At 34.6% G+C, this 19,500-nt stretch overlaps 1 protein-coding gene across 3 annotated transcripts in view; it reads right to left on the reverse strand.

The window, feature by feature from the left end:
* The window catches only part of LOC101082908 (protein eyes shut homolog), a 906,892-nt gene that overhangs the window by 152,170 nt on the left and 735,222 nt on the right, over positions 1-19,500 (reverse strand). For all 3 annotated transcript variants that reach the window (XM_045057713.1, XM_045057712.1, XM_045057714.1), the window contains exon 16: positions 4,170-4,291. In XM_045057713.1, the coding sequence (XP_044913648.1) occupies positions 4,170-4,291 (122 nt within the window). The remainder of the gene's footprint in view (positions 1-4,169; positions 4,292-19,500) is intronic.

Genomic DNA, 19,500 nt, shown 5'->3' on the forward strand with positions numbered 1-19,500 from the left:
AAAAAAGAAACTACACATATAAACTTTATTTCATTAGTAATGTTAAATGTAACCTAAGGAGACATTCCAATAAGGGTAGAGATTGACAGAATGGATTTTTAAAAACAGTCAAATTATATCCTATCTATAAAAGACAAGCTTTAGGGGCGCCTGGGTGGTGCAGTCGGTTGAGCGTCCGACTTCAGCCAGTCACGATCTCGCGGTCCGGGAGTTCGAGCCCCGCGTCAGGCTCTGGGCTGATGGCTCAGAGCCTGGAGCCTGTTTCCGATTCTGTGTCTCCCTCTCTCTCTGCCCCTCCCCCGTTCATGCTCTGTCTCTCTCTGTCCCAAAAATAAATAAACGTTGAAAAAAAAAATTAAAAAAAAAAGACAAGCTTTATATTCAAAGTCACAAATAGGTTAAAACTAAAAAGTCAGAAAATATACACTATGCCATCAATAATAAACAAAGGGCTGAGGCAGCTATACTAATATCAGGCAAAATACACTTTAAGACAAAAAAATGTTACTCAAGACAAAGAAGGACATTTTATAAATATTTAAATCCATCAGTAAGATCTAACAATTAGATCCTAGAGCCTTAAGATCTAACTTAGGTAAATGAAGCAAAATATGGCAGATTAAATGGATAAACAATATTAAATTAGCCAATAACAGGTAAACAATAACAATTGCAAACTTTATAATAGAACAAAGTTGCAGAAGATATAGGATATAGAAGACTTGATTAAGATATAAAACAGCTAGGCCTAAAAGACTCCTATAGAACATTCCAGTTAAAGTGGAATACACACTTTTTTCAAGTACTTATAGAATATATGTTAGGTTATAATATATGCTTCAGTAAATTTTAAAAGATTTAACTCACACAAAATTAAGTTTTCTTACCACAATAAAAGTAGAAATCAAGATCAAGAGAAATCTAGGGAATTCACAAATAAGTGAAAGTTTAACAAAACCAGTGAGCCAAAGAATAAATCACATGGGAAATTAGGAAATTATTTTGAGAGACACAAAACGTCAAAAAATATGAGATATAATGATACCAATGCTTAGAGTGAAATTTACAGCTATAAACCCTGTATTAAAAAAGAACAGAGACCTCAATTCAATGATGGAACCATTCACCTTAAAACTAGAAAACGAAGAGGGGCGCCTGGGTGGCGCAGTTGGTTAAGCGTCCGACTTCAGCCAGGTCACGATCTCGCGGTCCGGGAGTTCGAGCCCCGCGTCGGGCTCTGGGCTGATGGCTCAGAGCCTGGAGCCTGTTTCCGATTCTGTGTCTCCCTCTCTCTCTGCCCCTCCCCCGTTCATGTTCTGTCTCTCTCTGTCCCAAAAATAAATAAACGTTGAAAGAAAAATTTTTTAAAAAAATAAAAAAAAACCTAGAAAACGAAGAGAAAACCAAACCCCAAATGGATAATCTATCAAAATCTGAGGAATAATAAAATGACTGTATGAGTTTGTGTTAAGTGGCAATGTCTTCTGATACATTTATAAATTTAAGTCATTAAGAGTTCACAATTAGTGGTGTCAAAGTTATCTAGAAAGACTGATTGTGTCTCATGAATATTAAAATGTATTTTAATTAAGCCTCATAAACTTTGTTGCTTGTTTTGTTTTAGATCTTCAAGATATCTATCTTAAATAGCAAATAGCAATTATCTAAATAAAAGTATTATCGTGTTGGATAATTAATATTTATTCTCACTCTGGTATTTTGGACAAATAGGTGGACAAACATAAGTCACAGATTTCATATAAATACACACATACATATACATTTTTTTCTGCATGTCTATATGATAATGTATTTTGGGAATGAGAAAGCAAAAACTAACATCCAGGGTACTCAGGAGCTGGTCAGGCACTATAAGCAGGTTTACAGGTAGATGTTGGTGTTCTCCTGGTGAACATTTCAACAGACAATTTCAAAGAACATCAAAATGAGACATAGTTACTCCACTACCCTGATTAATCATTACAAAGACAAGCCTACCCCACAATCATATCTAAATGGTGACAAAAACTTGAACACCATCTAAACCACAGGAATGGCCAAGCATTCTCCTATCATGGTTGATATAAATGGTTGCTGTCTCTATAAATTTTAGCTTTCACTCTGTCCAGTCTTCATTTCTTCTAGGTATGATTTATTATGAATGTAGGTAATTCTTCCCACTTCCTGACAGTCTCCTTATCCAGGCCAAAGGCCCACTTTTGTAAACCTTCTTCAAAGTTATATTTCACAAACTCAAACCTGTAAGTCCTTCCAGCATCCTTTTACTGAGATACCACATGGATTTAAATGGTGTGTGTTCTCCCTTATGGCAATGAGTTATAAACCCAACTTTTTCAACCACAGGTATGTTTCTGCTGGTGTTTGTCTGGAGGTGATTGACAGTAAGTACACACATACACAAATGCGTAAACAAATTATCGTTAGGAATTACATAAAAAGCTGAATGCTAAAAAGTATATATCAGAATTTAGATACATATATGTGTTTACATATATATGTGTTTATATATATATATGTATATATAGTATATCATAACTTGTAGGTTATAATAAAAAGAATCATTTAAGACAAGTAAAATAAGCATAGAAACTATGGGAAGTTTTTCTTTCCTAGTTCAACAAAAGTTGATTGTTTCTCCTACTATATAGATGGAAAGCCAGTTAATATTAATTTATGATGATATGTCAATTTTAAAAATTGATAATGTCACAAAAAGTAGCTCTGGTTTTTTACATTTTTACATATTTTAAACTAGTGTCAACTGATACCATTGTGAGTTTTTCTACATTAATAAAATTGTTAATTTTTTCTCTTACTGTCACTGAAATATAAATCAAACTATTGCCAGATTATTTCAGAATTGCCTTTTTTTTTAAATTTTTTTTTCAACGTTTATTTATTTTTGGGACAGAGAGAGACAGAGCATGAACGGGGGAGGGGCAGAGAGATAGGGAGACACAGAATCAGAAACAGGCTCCAGGCTCTGAGCCATCAGCCCAGAGCCTGACACGGGGCTCGAACTCACAGACGGCGAGATCGTGACCTGGCTGAAGTCGGACGCTTAACCGACTGCGCCACCCAGGCGCCCCAGAATTGCCTTTAAAGGAAATAAACTGCCTATTGTTGATCACTCTGGATCTTATGTCCCATTTCAGTCACCAAAAATGAGGAATAGTGTACAAGTTATTTAAAATTTTTTTTAACATTTATTTATTTTTGAGACAGAGACAGAGCATGAACAGGGGAGGGTCAGAGAAAGAGGGAGACACAGAATCTGAAACAGGCTCCAGGCTCTGAGCTGGCAGCACAGAGCCCGACGCGGGGCTCGAACCCACGGACCGTGAGAACATGACCTGAGCCGAAGTCGGACGCTTAACCAACTGAGCCACCCAGGCGCCCCAGTACAAGTTATTTTAGAGGACACTCTGAAATCATTTTGATTTTTCCCTGAGAAAATGATCACCTAAATATATTTATATTCAATTAATCTGATTCTGTGACAAGAAGAAAATCATTCTAGTTACACTAAACCTGGTTTTGCTTGAGAGACCTAGTGTATAGTTCTCTACACTCTACACCTTAACAAGTTAAAGGATAAAAGCTATTTTTTACCAATATTGATCTGGTTACTAAATGTTTCAAATAATAGTAATAACTACTCAGAATTTCTACTTAGAGCTTCTTCACATTTCTCATCTAAAACTAATACAATTGGATTATGGGATATGTGGAGTAATTAATGTAAAATTCATCAATAATTTGACTAAATTAATCCAAATTCATGATAATCTCTGGGTAATAAACTGAAAGTTTTAATTCAATAGACCCATTAACAAGTCATTTGTGGCACCCATTTTGCACGGAGGGATCCAAAACAACATTGAGATGACAAAGGCATGTTTTGAAGAAGTGAAGGCATTTGTAACATGTGTCAGATTTGGACACTGCATTTCCAAGTTTAATATTATTTACGACTTTTGACACAAATTTCAAATGAATGTTGACGCTATCTTGTCAGAAAATGGCTGTTCATCTTGAGATCATTTTTTTAATTAATGGATGCAAAGTGAAAATAATCTCTGGAATTATCCCAAAGACACGAACATTCCAAGTGATTTCATGAAGAAAATTATAAACACATTACTCACCGATAGCTATTGTAAAGGTCAGTACAGGTGGAATTATTCTTACAAGGATTCATTTTGCAGTCATTGGATTCTTGTTCACAAAAACTTGCTTCCCAACCAGCTAAGCACACACACTGGTAACTCTATGGGAATATGAAAATCATATAACCTTTAGGTTATTTCTTGCTATTAAGCCTATAATCCAGTTATTACTCTCGGCTATGTTGATCTATGTCAATTTATAACTATTTCAGTTTTTATAGAATGTCAATACTTCCCCAAAATTACTTTTACCACAGTTTAAAAACTATGTGAACAGTGTTTGTATCTAATTCAATAAAAATAAATATATATTATGCTCACACAGAACTATTGGTTTTGTTAAATATCTTAATATAAACATAATGTATTAGTAATAAAGTAAGTATGTAAAACTAAATATACAACTAAGCAACTAGCTCACTCATTAAAAAATATATAACTATATTATGTATTTACTGTACTACTTATAAATAATCTATGTCAGGACACTATTGTTGGTCGATTGAAATTGAAAAACTTTGAATATCATTTTGCTAAGAGTGTAGTCCTATAACAATATTCAAAATACTTAAAGTAAAACTGGTTTTCTAGGATTGGAAAAACAAACAAAATTACCATGGGACAGTAATTTAAAATATTAAAAATACTTTCAAAGAACAGGACTCTTGTTAAAAAAAAACAGAATTTGGGCTCTTTAGAGATTCTAAATTTATAATAATGAAAAACACTAAAATCAACGTTAGTTGTTCTCTTGATCTTCACTGTTCAATACAGGAGCCACTAGCCCCATGTGGTTACAGAGCATTGCAATGTGGCTGGCCTCAAATGAAATGTACTATAAGTACGAAATACATATTGAATTTTCAAGAAATGTAAAATAACTAATAATTTTATTACTTACATACTATAATCATAATAATGTGCACACAGAGTTAAAACATATTAACATTAATTTCACCTGCTTCCTTTAGCCTTTTTTAATGTGGCTTCTAGAAAACTTAAAACACACACACACACACATACACACACACGGTCTCATTAGTTTTCTATTAGACAGAGCTATGGTAGCTAATTATGGCCACTTAGTTTTTCTACTTGCAAATAGAGTTAAGAAGTCTACATAGTTACATCTACCAGAAAAGGAGCTCTCTGAAACTCAAGAACTTGTTCTACAATACACATCCCAGCTTCTTGAAGAGGTCTGGCACCTCACAGATGCTTAATACATGTTGGTTGAACATATGAGAAAGAATAAATATGACAGGAAAAGTAACATAAAGACTGAAGTAACCCACATGGATTTCAAAAGGATTCTAATGTTTGCTAGAGGTACATAGCAAATTTCTTTTGAACGTTACAATCAAACAACAATCAAACAAGCATAAATTCATGCTCCATGTATTTGCATTTAGGTTACAATAATTTGAATGCCACTGAGTATTTTGTTTTGGGTTATTAGGGTCAATTGGTTTGCTATGGCTTGAGAGCAGCCAAAAAGCAGAAAGGGATGAGAGCCACTGTGTTATCAACACTGGGTTTTATTCCTGACATATGTGTTAATTCTCCAGCATACTCATTAATAGCACTCCTGGTTAGCTGGATTTTGGCAGTAATTTCCTCATGCATTGTGGCCCCACATTGTTAACATTCTCAATGATTTTGGTTATATATGGAGTTTTCACTTAAACTCCATATATTAGTTAGCTCATTTTTTCTTCCCTTTTTTGACAGCATTAAAAAAAAATTCCATGAAAATTGATGTAGTGAGTATATTGATTTGAAAGGCAATTCTATAGTAAGCAAGACAAGCATCTGCTGTAGGTACATCAGAGAAACTACCCAACTCAGTGATGGAAATTAAGGTAGAGTGGTATGGATAACATGTGCATGAAATCTGTGGGACAAATGAGGTGCCCTGTTCACTTTCTAAGAGGTATGAATCATTTCTGTAAAGACAAAAGCACAGGTTTACTGCTGGTTTTTCTTTTGATATCTCAGTAATAATTTGAAACTAATTTCGTAATTGAGTCAAAAACCAATCAAATATCTTTCCCATTAAAGATATATGTTCCATAAAAGCTAATAATTATCAGTGTTCTTGACGATTTAATAATTAGAAGAAAATTATCATCAATGTAATGGTATAATTATCATTAAAGTGTCAGGTACTACAGCAATGATCTAATCATATATGATATAATCTGTACATAAAGGAAACATAAAAAATGAGAGAAATAGATTTTTTAAATATTTAATATTAAAAATATACATTATTAAGGAAGCAGAAATGAATATTAACTAGAAATAACACAGAGTTCAAGTATTTCTATTAATCTGTTCCATACTTAGTTCAGAAGCATTTTTCTGAATTTGGACACTCTTAATGCAAAACACTTTTTCATTCAACATTGCAAAATTAATAATTCCAGTAATTTTAAATAGCACTTAATGGTGAAATGGTTCGTGGGTTCAAGCCCTGCGTCAAGCTCTGTGCTGACAGTTCAGAGTCTGAAGCCTGCTTTGGATGTTGTGTGTGTGTCTCTCTCTCTCTCTCTCAAAAGTAAACATTAAAAAATATTTTTAAAGAAGAAAAAAGTTTGTATGGTTTATGAAGTTGGAGCCACATCATTTTTATCACTTAATACAAAGTATTAAGTAGACATTATCCTTCCAGACAAAACATTTTTTTTGTAGTTTTAAAATACACCAGTAAGAAGGATAAAGGGAAGACAGTAACATGTTAGAAGATGATATGTATCTAGCATAGTGAACAATACAACCAGTGAGACAAAAGACAAAGTGGTCCAGTTTGATAGGTATAATAACTATATATCAAATATATATATATATATATATATATATATATATATGTGTATAATATATTACAATAGTAGCTTTCCACACTGGGGCATTTACTTATTTAAATTAGGTAAATAGAGAGGGAGAAGCCAAAATGACAGAACAGCATGGAAGTTTTTTTGTGTGTCTCGCATCCATGAAATATAGCCAGATCAACATTAAACCATCCTGAAAACCTAGAAAACTGATTTGAGTATTAATGCAACAATCTGCACAACCTGAACCACAGAACTCAGTAGGTACATAGCACGGAGAGATGAACTGGGGGAGAGAGAAGCCACAGAGGGCAGGGAGCTGTTTTTGCTTGCAGAGAGAGGACGGAGATGGGGTGAGAGTACAGGAAAAGAGAGCTTGCTTATATCTGTGTTGATTAAGTTCCTGGCTGTCGTTTCTTCCCGCTCTTTCTTTTGGAGTGAATTCTTTCATTTCATCATTTTGAAGGAAGAAAAATAATTAATAAAGTAAAAAAAATAAAATCAAAAAATTAAAAACAACACACACACATACACACACACACACACACACACACACACACACACACACACACAAAAGCAGCTGGACAAAAAGTGGAAAAGTGGAAACAGCCGCAGGGACTGAACAAAAAAGGGAGAAAGGAGAAATGAGAGGGTTTAAATTCCATTATGAATCTATAAACAGAGGGAGCACAGAGTCTGAAACTCCTCAGCTAGATACCTGGCAGTGCTCTGGTGGGAAGGGCAAATTCCCAGGAGCAAAGTGAGGTCCAGGCAGTCCTTGGGCCACACGGGGAGAGTTGGTTCCCTTGCTGGGAGGACATTTGGTAGAGGCTGTGCGGCCACCTCACAGGAAAGGTCCCAGCAAACCCCAGGAAACAACCACATTCACTGGCACTGGAACAAGGATGTTATGAATGGGCTAACCAAGAAATTAAAGAGGAAATTAAAAAGTACATGGAAGCCAATGAAATGATAACACCACAGCCCAAAACCTCGGGGATGCAGCAAAGGCAGTCATAAGAGGGAAGTATATAGCAATCCAGGCCTTCCTAAAGAAGAAAGAAGTTCTCAGATATACAACCTAACCTTATGCCTTAAACAGCTGGAAAAAGAAAAGCAAATAAAACCCCAAACTAGCAGAAGATAGGAAATAATAAAGACTAGAGCAGAAATCAATGCTATCCAAACCTAAAAAACCTAGCAGAACACATCAGTGAAACCAGGAGCTGGTTCTTTTTTTTTTTAATTTTTTTAAATGTTTATTCATTTTTGACAGAGAGAGAGCATGAGCGGGGAGGGGCAGAGAGAGAGGGAGACACAGAATCCAAAGCAGGCTCCAGGCTATGACCTGTCAGCACAGGGCCTGATGTGGGGCTCAAACTTAGACTGTGAGATCATGACCTGAGCTGAAGTCGGATGCTCAACCGACTGAGCCACCCAGGCACCCCTGGTTCTTTGAAAGAATTAACAAAATTGATAAACCCCTAGCCAGTTTGATCAAAAAGAAAAAGGAACTGACCTAAATAAATGAAATCAAGAATGAAAGAGGAGAGATCACAACCAACACTGAAGAAATACAAACAATAATAAAATATTATGGGCAATTATACGCCAGTAAAATGGACAATCTGGAAGAAATGGACAAATTCTTAGAAACACATAAACTACCAAAACTGAAACAGGAAGAAATAGATGCATAACCAGTAAAGAAATCAAATTAGTAATAAAAAATCTCCCAAAAACAAGAGTCCAGGGCCAGATGGATTTCCAGGGGAATTCTACCAAACATTTAAAGAAGAGTTAACACCTATTCTCTTGAAGCTGTTCCAAAAAATTAAAAATGGAAGGAAAACTTCCAACTCTCTGTGAAGCCAGCATTACCTTGCTTCCAAAACCGGACAAAAGACCTCACTAAAAAGGAGAACTATACACCAATTTCTCTGATGAACATGGGTGCAAAAAAACTCAACAAGATATTAGCCAACTGGCTCCAACAATACATTAAAAACATCATTCACCACGACCAATTGGGATTTATACCTAGGATGCAGGGCTGGTTCAATATCCGCAAAAGAATTAATGTGATTCATCACATCAATAAAAGAAAGGACAGGAACCATATGATCCTCTCAATAGATGCAGAGAAAGCATTTGACAAAATACAGCAACCTTTCTTGATAAAAACCCTCAACAAAGTAGGGACAGAAGGAGTATACCTTGAGATCATAAAAGCCATGTATGAAAGACCCACTGCTAATATCATCCTCAATGGGGAAAAACTGACAGCTTTCCCCCTAAGGTCAGGAACAAAACAGGGATGTCCACTCTTGCCACTGTTATTCAACATAGTATTGGAAGTCTTAGCCTCTGCAATTAGACAACACAAAGAAATAAAAGGCATCCAAATCGGCTAGGAGGAGGTCAAACTTTCACTCTTGGCAGATGACATGATACTCTATATGGAAAACCCTAAAGATTTCACCAAAAAGCTGCTAGAAGTGATCCATGAATTCAGCAGTTTCAGGATATAAAATCAACGCACAGAAATCAGTTGCATTCTTATACACCAACATGAAGCAACAGAAAGAGAACTCAAGGAATTGATCCCATTTACAATTGCACCAAAAAGCATAAAATACCTAGGAATGAATCTAACCAAAGAGGTGAAAATCCATACACTGAAAACTATAACAAGCTTATGAAAGAAATTGAAAAAGACAAAAAAAATGGAAAAAAAATATTCCATGCTCCTGGATAGGGAGAAAATATATTGTTGAAATGTCAATACTACCCAAATCAATCTATACATATTCAATGCAATCCCTATCAAAACAACACCAGCATTCTTCACAGAGCTAGAACAAACAATCCCAAAATTTATATGGAACTAGAAAAGACGCCAAATAGCCAAAGCAATCTTGAAAAAGAAAACCAAAGCAGGAGGCATCACAATCCCAGACCTCAAGCTATATTACAAAGCTACAATCATCAATGCAGTATGGTACTGGCACAAAAACAGACACTCAACAATGGAACAGCATAGAAAACCCATAAATGGACCCACAAACGTATGGCCAACTAATCTTTGACAAAGCAGGAAAGAATATCCAATGGAATAAAGACAGTCTCTCCAGCAAGTGGTGCTAGGAAAACTGGATGGTGCCATGCAGAAAAATGAATGTGGACCACTTTCTTACACCATACACAAAAATAAACTCAAAACGGATGAAAGACCGCAATGTATGAATCTATCAAAGTCCTCGAGGAGAAAGCAGGCAAAAACCTCTTTGATGTTGGTCACAGCAACTTCTTACTCAACACGTCTCTCGAGGCAAGGGAAACAAAAGCAAAAATGAACTATTGGGATCTCATCAAAATAAAAACTTCTGCATAGTGAAGGAATCAATCAGCAAAACTAAAAGGCAATGGATGGAATGGGAGAAGCTATTTGCAATTGACATATCTGATAAATGGTTAGTATCCAAAATCTATAAAGAACTTATCAAACTCAACAGCCAAAAACCAAATAATCCAGAGAAGAAATGGGCAAAAGACATGAATAGACACTTCTCCAAAGAAGACATCCAGATGGCCAACCGACACATGAAAAAATGCTTAACATCACTTATCATCAGGAAAATACAAATCAAAACCACAATGAGATACCACCTCACACCTGTCAGAATGGCTAACACTAACAATTCAGGCAACAACAGATGTTGGCAAGGATGGGGAGAAAGAGGATCTCTTTTGCACTGCTGGTGAGAATACAAACTGGTGAAGCCACTCTGGAAAACAGTATGGAGGTTCCTCAAAAAATTAGAAATAGAACTACCTTGTGACCAGCAATTGCACTACTACGTATTTATCCAAGGGATACAGGTATACTGCTTCAAAGGGGCACATGTACCCCAATGTTTATAGCGGCACTGTCAGCAATAGCCAAAGTATGGAAACAGCCCAAATGTCCCTCAATGAATGAACAGGTGAAGAATATATGGTTTATATATACAATGTGTATATACAGAATAGTTACTTGTCAATCAAAAAGAATGAAATCTTGCCATTTGCAACTATGTGGATGGAAATAGAGAGTATTATGCCAAGCGAAATTAGTAAGAGAAAGACAAATATCATATGACTTCACTCATATGAGGACTTTAAGATACAAAACAGATGAACATAAGGAAAGGGAAGCAAAAATAATATAAAAACAGGGAGGGAGACAAAACATAAGAGACTCTTAAATATGGAGAACAAACAGGGTTGCTGGAAGGGTTGTGGGAGGGGGATGGGCTAAATAGGTAAGAGGCATTAAGGAATCTACTCTTGAAATCATCGTTGCAATATATGCTAACTAACTTGGATGTAAATTTAAAAATAAATAAATAAATAATAAAAAATAAATAAAAGCTGAATACAGTAAAAAAAAAAAAAAAACAGGTAAATAGAAGCTAAGCAGAAAGAAGTAGTTGGAGTTTGCCACAATCTCCCTGAAATGGAAAGGAAATATTGGTATTCAGTTTTGTCAAGGACATATGTCCCTGAAAAGAAGAGCAAAGTGAGCCCAAACTTTGATGAATAGTCTTTTGGAGTACTTGTCCCCAATGCAAGCCAAAAGTAGCCAAAATGAACAACAAAGATTTAGTCATCTAATAGTGCAGGGAAGCTAGAGGCAGGAGTATGGGCCTGCAAGATGGAATGGTCCTGCTAAAAACTCCCGGCTTTCATTTGACACCTCAGAGGGCCACTATCTAAAAGGAAGGGCACACCAGCAAAAATCCCAGCTCAGATTATGCTAACACTCCATTCAATGACAATGAGGTTATGTATCCATATTCTATTTGTCTGCCAGGGAAAATTAAGTGGTCTTTGAAGAAAGTTAACATTAGAGCTTTTCAGTGTTTGATAGAGAGTGGTATTTAATAAAAAAAAAACAAAAAAAAAAAACCCAAAAAACAAAAAACAAATAAAGGAATGCTGATGGTCAAAACTCAAGAGAAAAACAGTAAAAATAGCCTCTCCAGATATTGTGCTTATTAGACATTTTAAAATAACTGATTAATATGCTCAAAAATATTAGGTAGGATACAGAATTCCACTAGGAACTTTATATAATAGATTTACATAGGAATAATGCACATATAATGCACAATAATGCATATATAGAGTTAACAGGAGTAACACACATTTGAATATAATAATAATTGAGGTCCGCCTGGGTGGCTCAGTCAGTTAAGCATTCGACTTTGGCTCAGGTCATGATCTCAACATTTGTGAGTTTGAGCCCTGTGTGGGGCTCTGTGCTGACAGCTCAGAGCCTGAAGCATTCTTAGAATTCTGTGTCTCCCTTGTCTCTGGCCCTCTGTCTTTCTTAAAAATAAAATAAGAATTTAAAAATTAAAAAAAAATGAAAATAATAAGTGAAATTTAATAATTTAATCCATTATTTTAATATCAGAAATTTTAGCAGAGAGGATTAAAAGTAAATATCCAGGTTGAGGTACATAAATTAAAAAGGATAGAGAAGGCAAAAAGGAAACAGAAACTATGGGAAATAATGTGAAGAATTAATATTTTTAATTGTATTACCAAAAAAAGAGGAGTGGGAGAGATTAAATCAAAGCACTATTTGAAAAATTACTGAGAATTGTCTAAAAATAGCAAAGAAAGTAACCACTGATTTAGAAAGCTCTCCAGACCTACATTGGATGAGTACAAAGAAAACTCTTCCAGGAAATATGAAAGATGGAGAATAAATTTTAAAAGCAGCCAAAGAACAAAGACACATTATCTTCAAAGAGCCAAGACTGACACCTTCACTTCGCGGTAGTGGAAGCAAGAACCCAGTAACCAATTTTCGTATGGAGTGAAAGAAAATAACTACCACCCTAAAAGTCTATGCCAAGTAATAATTACCCTTTCTGGGAAAGAAGAATAAACACATTTTTAGAAAACCCAACACCTGAGAATTTACTACAGTGTTTAAGATTGTGGGGATTTGGTGACAGCTGGGATTTCAACTAAGCTTCATGAATTATTATTATATAATTATAAGCATATTATTTAATCTCAAGGAACATCAGAAATAATAGTAACTGGGGTGCTTGGGTGGCTTAGTCGGTTAAGCATTCTACTTCTGCTCAGGTCATGATCTCACGGTTTGTGGCTATGAGCCTCACATCAGGTTCTGTGCTGACAGCACAGAATCTACTTTAGATCCTCTGTCTCCCTGCCCCCATCCCTCCCCTAATTCTTCTCTCCCTCTTCTTCTCTTTCTCTCTCAAATAAATAAACAACAACAACAAAAAACTTTAAAAAAAGGAAAGAATGCTATGTGATAAGATAAGACTGTGAAGATTAAATGAATACTTAGTATAGAACTTCCTGTGATATCCGGCTTACAATAGTATACCAGAGAATTTTAACTAAAATGTTCTTTTATCCAGGGACCTATTCACGTAGTCTGAGCTACTCCTCAGACTCTGATTCATGCTGCTTTGACATTCTTCAGCCTGGAAAACCTTTGCTCACTCCCCCAGTCCCAACTTTCCAAAATGTCACATTACATCTGAATCTTGATCATTTCTTCTGGTATACTTTCCTCGCTCACAATTACTATCTTATTTTTATCCTTTACAGTAGTTTTAAAGTACATAAGTTACTCATATACACATTATGTTTTCCATTTAGTACTTATGATATTTAAAAATATTTTATTGTTTTTCTCTAATGTAAAATATAAATTATAAAAAGGCAGAGACTTAATCTTTTTTTCAGTTATCATCAGTTATTTGGAATACTATCTTATATTTGACTAAAAGAGTGAATATTAGAAAATAAAATATATATATTAATTGGTAATAATATAGTCATAGAGAACATTTTATTTACGAAGTTTCTAGATATTAAATCATCTCATTTTCCTAGCAAGAAAAAAAGTCTATTTTAGATTACATTTAAATAACCTTTTAAATAAACATTCAACTAAAAACAAGTTCTACAAATAAGGATTAATAACCCCAATAAAAGAAAAATGGGATTAGTTCCATTATGAACAGTGTTTACATATTGAGATAATTATATTTGATTCAAACCTAGCCACAAAATTCATCTTACAAAATAGGTCCTGTGTGAAACTTCCTTTTGATTCCTGAAAATTTATATATACACCAAAGAATAAAAATAACAAAATTTTCAAATTGTGGTCTCTTTTTGACTCATTATTCATATCTAGGCAGAAGAACAAAGATGTCTTTTTTCTTTAATAAAATTTCTAAAAATGAAGTAAAATTCATAATATATCCATCCTTCTAAGAATAATGAGCTCTGCCTGTTGACTTAAAGTCTGTTTCCTTTTCATGTTATTTTTAGTATTCATTTTAATCTATAAAGTCTTACAAAATTGGCTATAGACACAGATTCCTAAATACTGGATATAATGATACTCAGGTCTAGATATAATACAGCAATATTTATTTTAAAAAGCAAACAAAACTATGTTAATATGATTTCTTTCAACCACAGAAAGTGATTTATTTTGGCACTTTAAATCTAAAGTGAAATAATATGTATTATTCTGACAGAAAGTTAATGGAATATTTAAAAACAATTTCTGTGAAAAGTTATAAATGCTGAATTTGATTGAACATATTTTGAAACAAGGTAATGAAAATACATGCTAAATTGAGTGGTAGTTTCAAGGCAGAACTGTTTTAGAGAACACGGTTTCTTTAATTTGGGAAAATGTAATCTATGAAGAGAATGAAAAGCCATGTGTTAGATGTGGATGTGGATAGGGCATGAATCAAACTATATTGAACTTTAAAAACAGTTTCTAAAGGAAATATAAACCTGTAAGAAAATTAGTCATCATTTTCATGTAAAGATTTTTTTGTTAGTAACAAGAAAAGCAGATAAGTATTTTGTTCCTATTCTAAATGAAGAAATGATTTTAAGTGCAAATTTCCACTTTCATTACAATTAGTTCTCTTTCATTATAATTACTTCATTATAATTTAGTTCTCTTATTGAATGTCCTACCTTCATAAACTATTGGCAATCCTTTCCAAAAGGTTTCCTTACCTTTAACATTTCCTTCCCGTTTTTCCCTCCCTCCCTTCCTTCCTTCCTTCCTTCCTTTCTTCCTTCCTTCCTTCCTTCCTTCCTTCCTTCCTCGTTTCCTTCCTTTTTTTTAGAATTTAGGGGCACCTGGGTGGCTCAGTCGGTTAAACATCTGACTTAGGCACAGGTCATAACCTCATGGTTCATGGTCATGATCACACTGTTTGTGGGTTCGAGCCCCTCCTTGGGCTCTGCTGACAGCTCAGAGCCTGGAGCCTGCTTTGGATTCTGTGTCTCCTTCTCTCTGCCCCCCCCCCACTCATGTTCTGTCTGTCTCTCTCAAAAATAAATAAACTTAAAGAAAATAAAAATAAATAAAATAAATCAAGTTTAAAAGTAGACTCAAAGGGCTTAGGCTACCAGTACCAGAATTTTATTCTTTACTGATAATATAGCTACCATAAGAAAATAATTCATCTGCCATCAGACACATTTCCAATATCATGAATACTGCTTTCCATATTGACTCAATTTGACAACTGGCAATACAGTCTTATTACCCAAAGCTTTATCCCCAGGACATATATAATATTACAGAATACAAAACTGTAATCTTCTGAGAGACCATCACAAACATAAAGATGCCAGAATATGAATGCAATTCTGCTACAGATAGTGAGGATGTTTGGGACAATTACTTTGTGGTCTGAAAGTCAAATGACAAAGATAATGCAAGTGCACCATAAACCAAAAATTCACTTTTTTACCCCCTGTCAGGCTCTTTCTAAAATATTTCACAGAAAGATAATATATAGCTCCTTTTCTTATGCTCCATTTTCTGGCACATTAGAAAGCCCACAAAATTTTACATTTCTTATTGTTCAAAGCTGTGTTAAACATTAGATTATTTGGTCCAGTGGTTTTGAAAATTTTGTTAATTTTAAGTAAGCAACCTTCATACAAACATAATTTCCTAGGGAGTGAAAGGAAATAAAGCAACTTAAAGCAGATCCGCTCTGACTAAAGCAGGGGAAGGAAGCCCCAAGCTTTTCCCATTTAGCTGTCTTAGACACCCTCTTCCTTCCCCATCTGCCCCTTAGGACATCATTAACACAGAGTCTCAAATCACAGAGTAAAAACACTGATCCATCCACCCTATTTCATTTTATAATGAAGAAACTGAACTCATGGATGTTAAATTAATTGCTCAAGCTGCTATAACTAGCTGATGGAAATACTGGAATTAGAACTCATGTCTCTTGACTCCCTGTCCAATATTTCCAAATGCAGCTTAAAAAAATCAATTTGAAACATCTGGTAAATTAGTAAATTCAGAAATATATTTCTTGAAATGTACCTTCAAGACAGCCTGAGAATTTTTTTCCTAATTTTTTTATTTGCGAGAGAGACAGAGAGAGAGAGAAAGCACAAGGGGGTGAGAGGGGCAGAGGAAGAGAGAGAGCAAGAATCTTAAGCAGACTCTATGCTCAGTGCAGAGCTTGACACAGAGGCTCAGTCCTACAACTCTGGGATCATGATCTGAGAAGAAATCAAGAGTCAAAAACTCAACCAACTGAGCCACCCAGGTGCCCTGACAACCTGAGAATTTTAAGGTAATCTTCAAATCATGTACATTGAATAATCCTGTTACATGAATTCCTATAATCTTTTTTTCTCTGTATATCAGAAAGTTACTAGATCATCTAGTTGACACCACCATGATGCCATGCGAACAGCAGTGACCAATAATTGTTATCCTTACTCTAATAGAGATGACAAAGGAGAAAGCCCTGGTAATAACATTATAACTGATATTAACTGGTTTATAACTGGTATTGAATACATGAATCTTAAACTGTGCAAGTATGGACTAAAGGCAGCTTCCCTGACTGCAGGTTATTTTCAGGTTACTCATCCGCAATGCTCATCCTCGCTGAACTTGATAGCGAGCAGAGAGTAAAAATCATTGCTTTGATAGAAGGATGCAGTCATGGGATATTTGCAGTCTCAGGATATATGTAAACCATATATCAGGCAAACTTTTTAGTATGTCTAAAGTTTTCAAACCACAAGTATGGAACTCAGATCGCACACAGAGACTGCAAATAAAATGAGCATCTAAAAAATTAGAAAAGTAAGATAGTTTTTCTCACAGTAGCGGTAGAAGCAAGTACCAAACATATAATGCTGAATTTCCATATTGTTTTAGATAATTTCCAGTACTGCCTTACATTAGATCATATTATAATTTAGTGAAGTGAAATAATAAAATAATGAACATGAGACATTATAAAGATATTTTGAACACATTTTTCAAGCTATTTGGATTGTTTTATGTTTTGTAAAACTTTGGCTCTTGACAATATTTTTAACTTATTAGGATTTTTATTTAAGTTTTATAAGATTAGGTAGAGGTTTTCTTTAGTTTTAAACAAAAAGCATTTATGTGCAACACTATTATGTATATTTACATATATAATATATTTCACATAATTATAGATACATCTAACAAATATGACAGATGCATATATATCATAAATTCTACATTATATACATATAATTGAATTTAATGCCATCTGAATATGCCAGCTTATTTCAGAGTTAAACCTTCAGAAAATACCACATATTATAGTGCTTCTGTATTTTTCCCTTTTTAAAACATAATTATTTCCTAGCAATTGCCAAGAGAAATTCTAGCACATCACAGTTAGAAAAGCACTGATTAGAGAGTTGGAATGTAAACTGGCTTTGTCTCTCATGACCTTAACAATTTGAAGGCTTTGTATATCTATAGGTTACAGTTCCTTGACAGAAGGACCATTTTGTCTTATGGGTAATCATCATGGTTTTATCGCAGGCTGAAAAGCCACCTTTGCAATAGAAATCAGTAGTAAGAAGGGTGGAAGAAGAACTCAGCCACAGGTGTTGTAATGGAGAAAGCAGGGGGCATGAAGGGCTAGGATGGGGTAACAATGCTTAGAAAAGAGTGAACTACAATTTCAAATATCCTTCTAATCTAATAATGATTCCAAAAAGCAAATATGTTATTGTCAAATTTAATTAATTTTGAAACAAGCATTTTAGAATTTAATGTTATTGATTTGATCACTACTCCTCCCTCTCCTCAGGATAATTAGACATAGGCATTCCTTTCTTTCTTTCCTCCTCCTTTTTCTTTCCTCTCCTCCTTCCCTCCCTTCTTTCCTTCCTTCCTTCTTTCCTTCCTTCCTTCCTTCCTTCCTTCCTTCCTTCCTTCCTTCCTTCCTTCCTCCCTCCCTCCCTCCCTCCCTCCCTCCCTCCCTCCTTTGGAGTCAGGAAATGAAGGCTATTCATTCTATCCACAAGTAAATAATTTCTACGTATATTAAACCACCTATGTTATTAAATTAATGTGAATGAGTAATATACCCAGGAGGAGGAATCAGGATATTTTATTCTGTTCTAGAATACTGCTACATATAGGCTATTGAGCCACTCACCTAACTTGGTCACTACTGGTCCTAATTTTTAAATGAATAAAATTAAACTAGGTGATTCTTACCATCTTTTTCTTTCTTAAAGTGATCATATTCTTTTTTTAAATTTTTTTAATGTTTTTATTTATTTTTCAGACAGAGAGAGACAGAGCATGAGCAGGGGAGGGGCAGAGAGACAGGGAGACACAGAATCTGAAGCAGGCTCCAGGCTCCGAGCTGTCAGCACAGAGCCTGATGCGGGGCTCGAACTCACGGACCGTAAGATCATGACCTGAGCCGAAGTCAGAAGCCCAACCGACCGAGCCACCCAGGCGCCCCAAAGTGATCATATTCTTAATGCTTTATTTACATTACCTAGAAAAGCCAGGTATTAACAAGAATGGTCTCTCTATTGTGCATTCCCACCAGCTGTCTGAAACACTCCTAGTGATTTGTTAATTCCTGTTTAACAAAATTACGCTCTGAAATGACAGCTGGAGAAACAGTAAGTGGTTTATAACTTAGAGATTTTTTCTTAGAAGAGACACTGCTAAAGTTTGTCTTTTGTTTCCAAATCCTCACACAGGCTCATGAAGCAAAATATATTTTTAAAACACAGATAAAAATGTCTTATTATATCACAATAGTTAATATTTATTCATCAAGAACATAAGAGAAATTACTCTTAATGTGTTTTAATTGAAAAAAAAATCAATAGTTATTGTCATATATAAAAAGGAAGCAGAATCCTTATGGCTAAATTTTGACTTGTGATTTGAAGTTTACAAATAGCTTTCCATATAATTTCCTTTATCTTGTTATTATAAATTCTTTTAAGAGGAAATTTCTAAGTATGAATAATCTACTTTGATTACTTTATTTTATTACTAAAATTACTTTATTTTGTGAGTATGTGACATACAGAGTCCTTAGTCTATAATCATGTATTATTAAATT

Source organism: Felis catus, chromosome B2, assembly GCF_018350175.1.
Source record: "Felis catus isolate Fca126 chromosome B2, F.catus_Fca126_mat1.0, whole genome shotgun sequence".
NCBI classification, from domain to species: Eukaryota; Metazoa; Chordata; class Mammalia; order Carnivora; family Felidae; genus Felis; species Felis catus.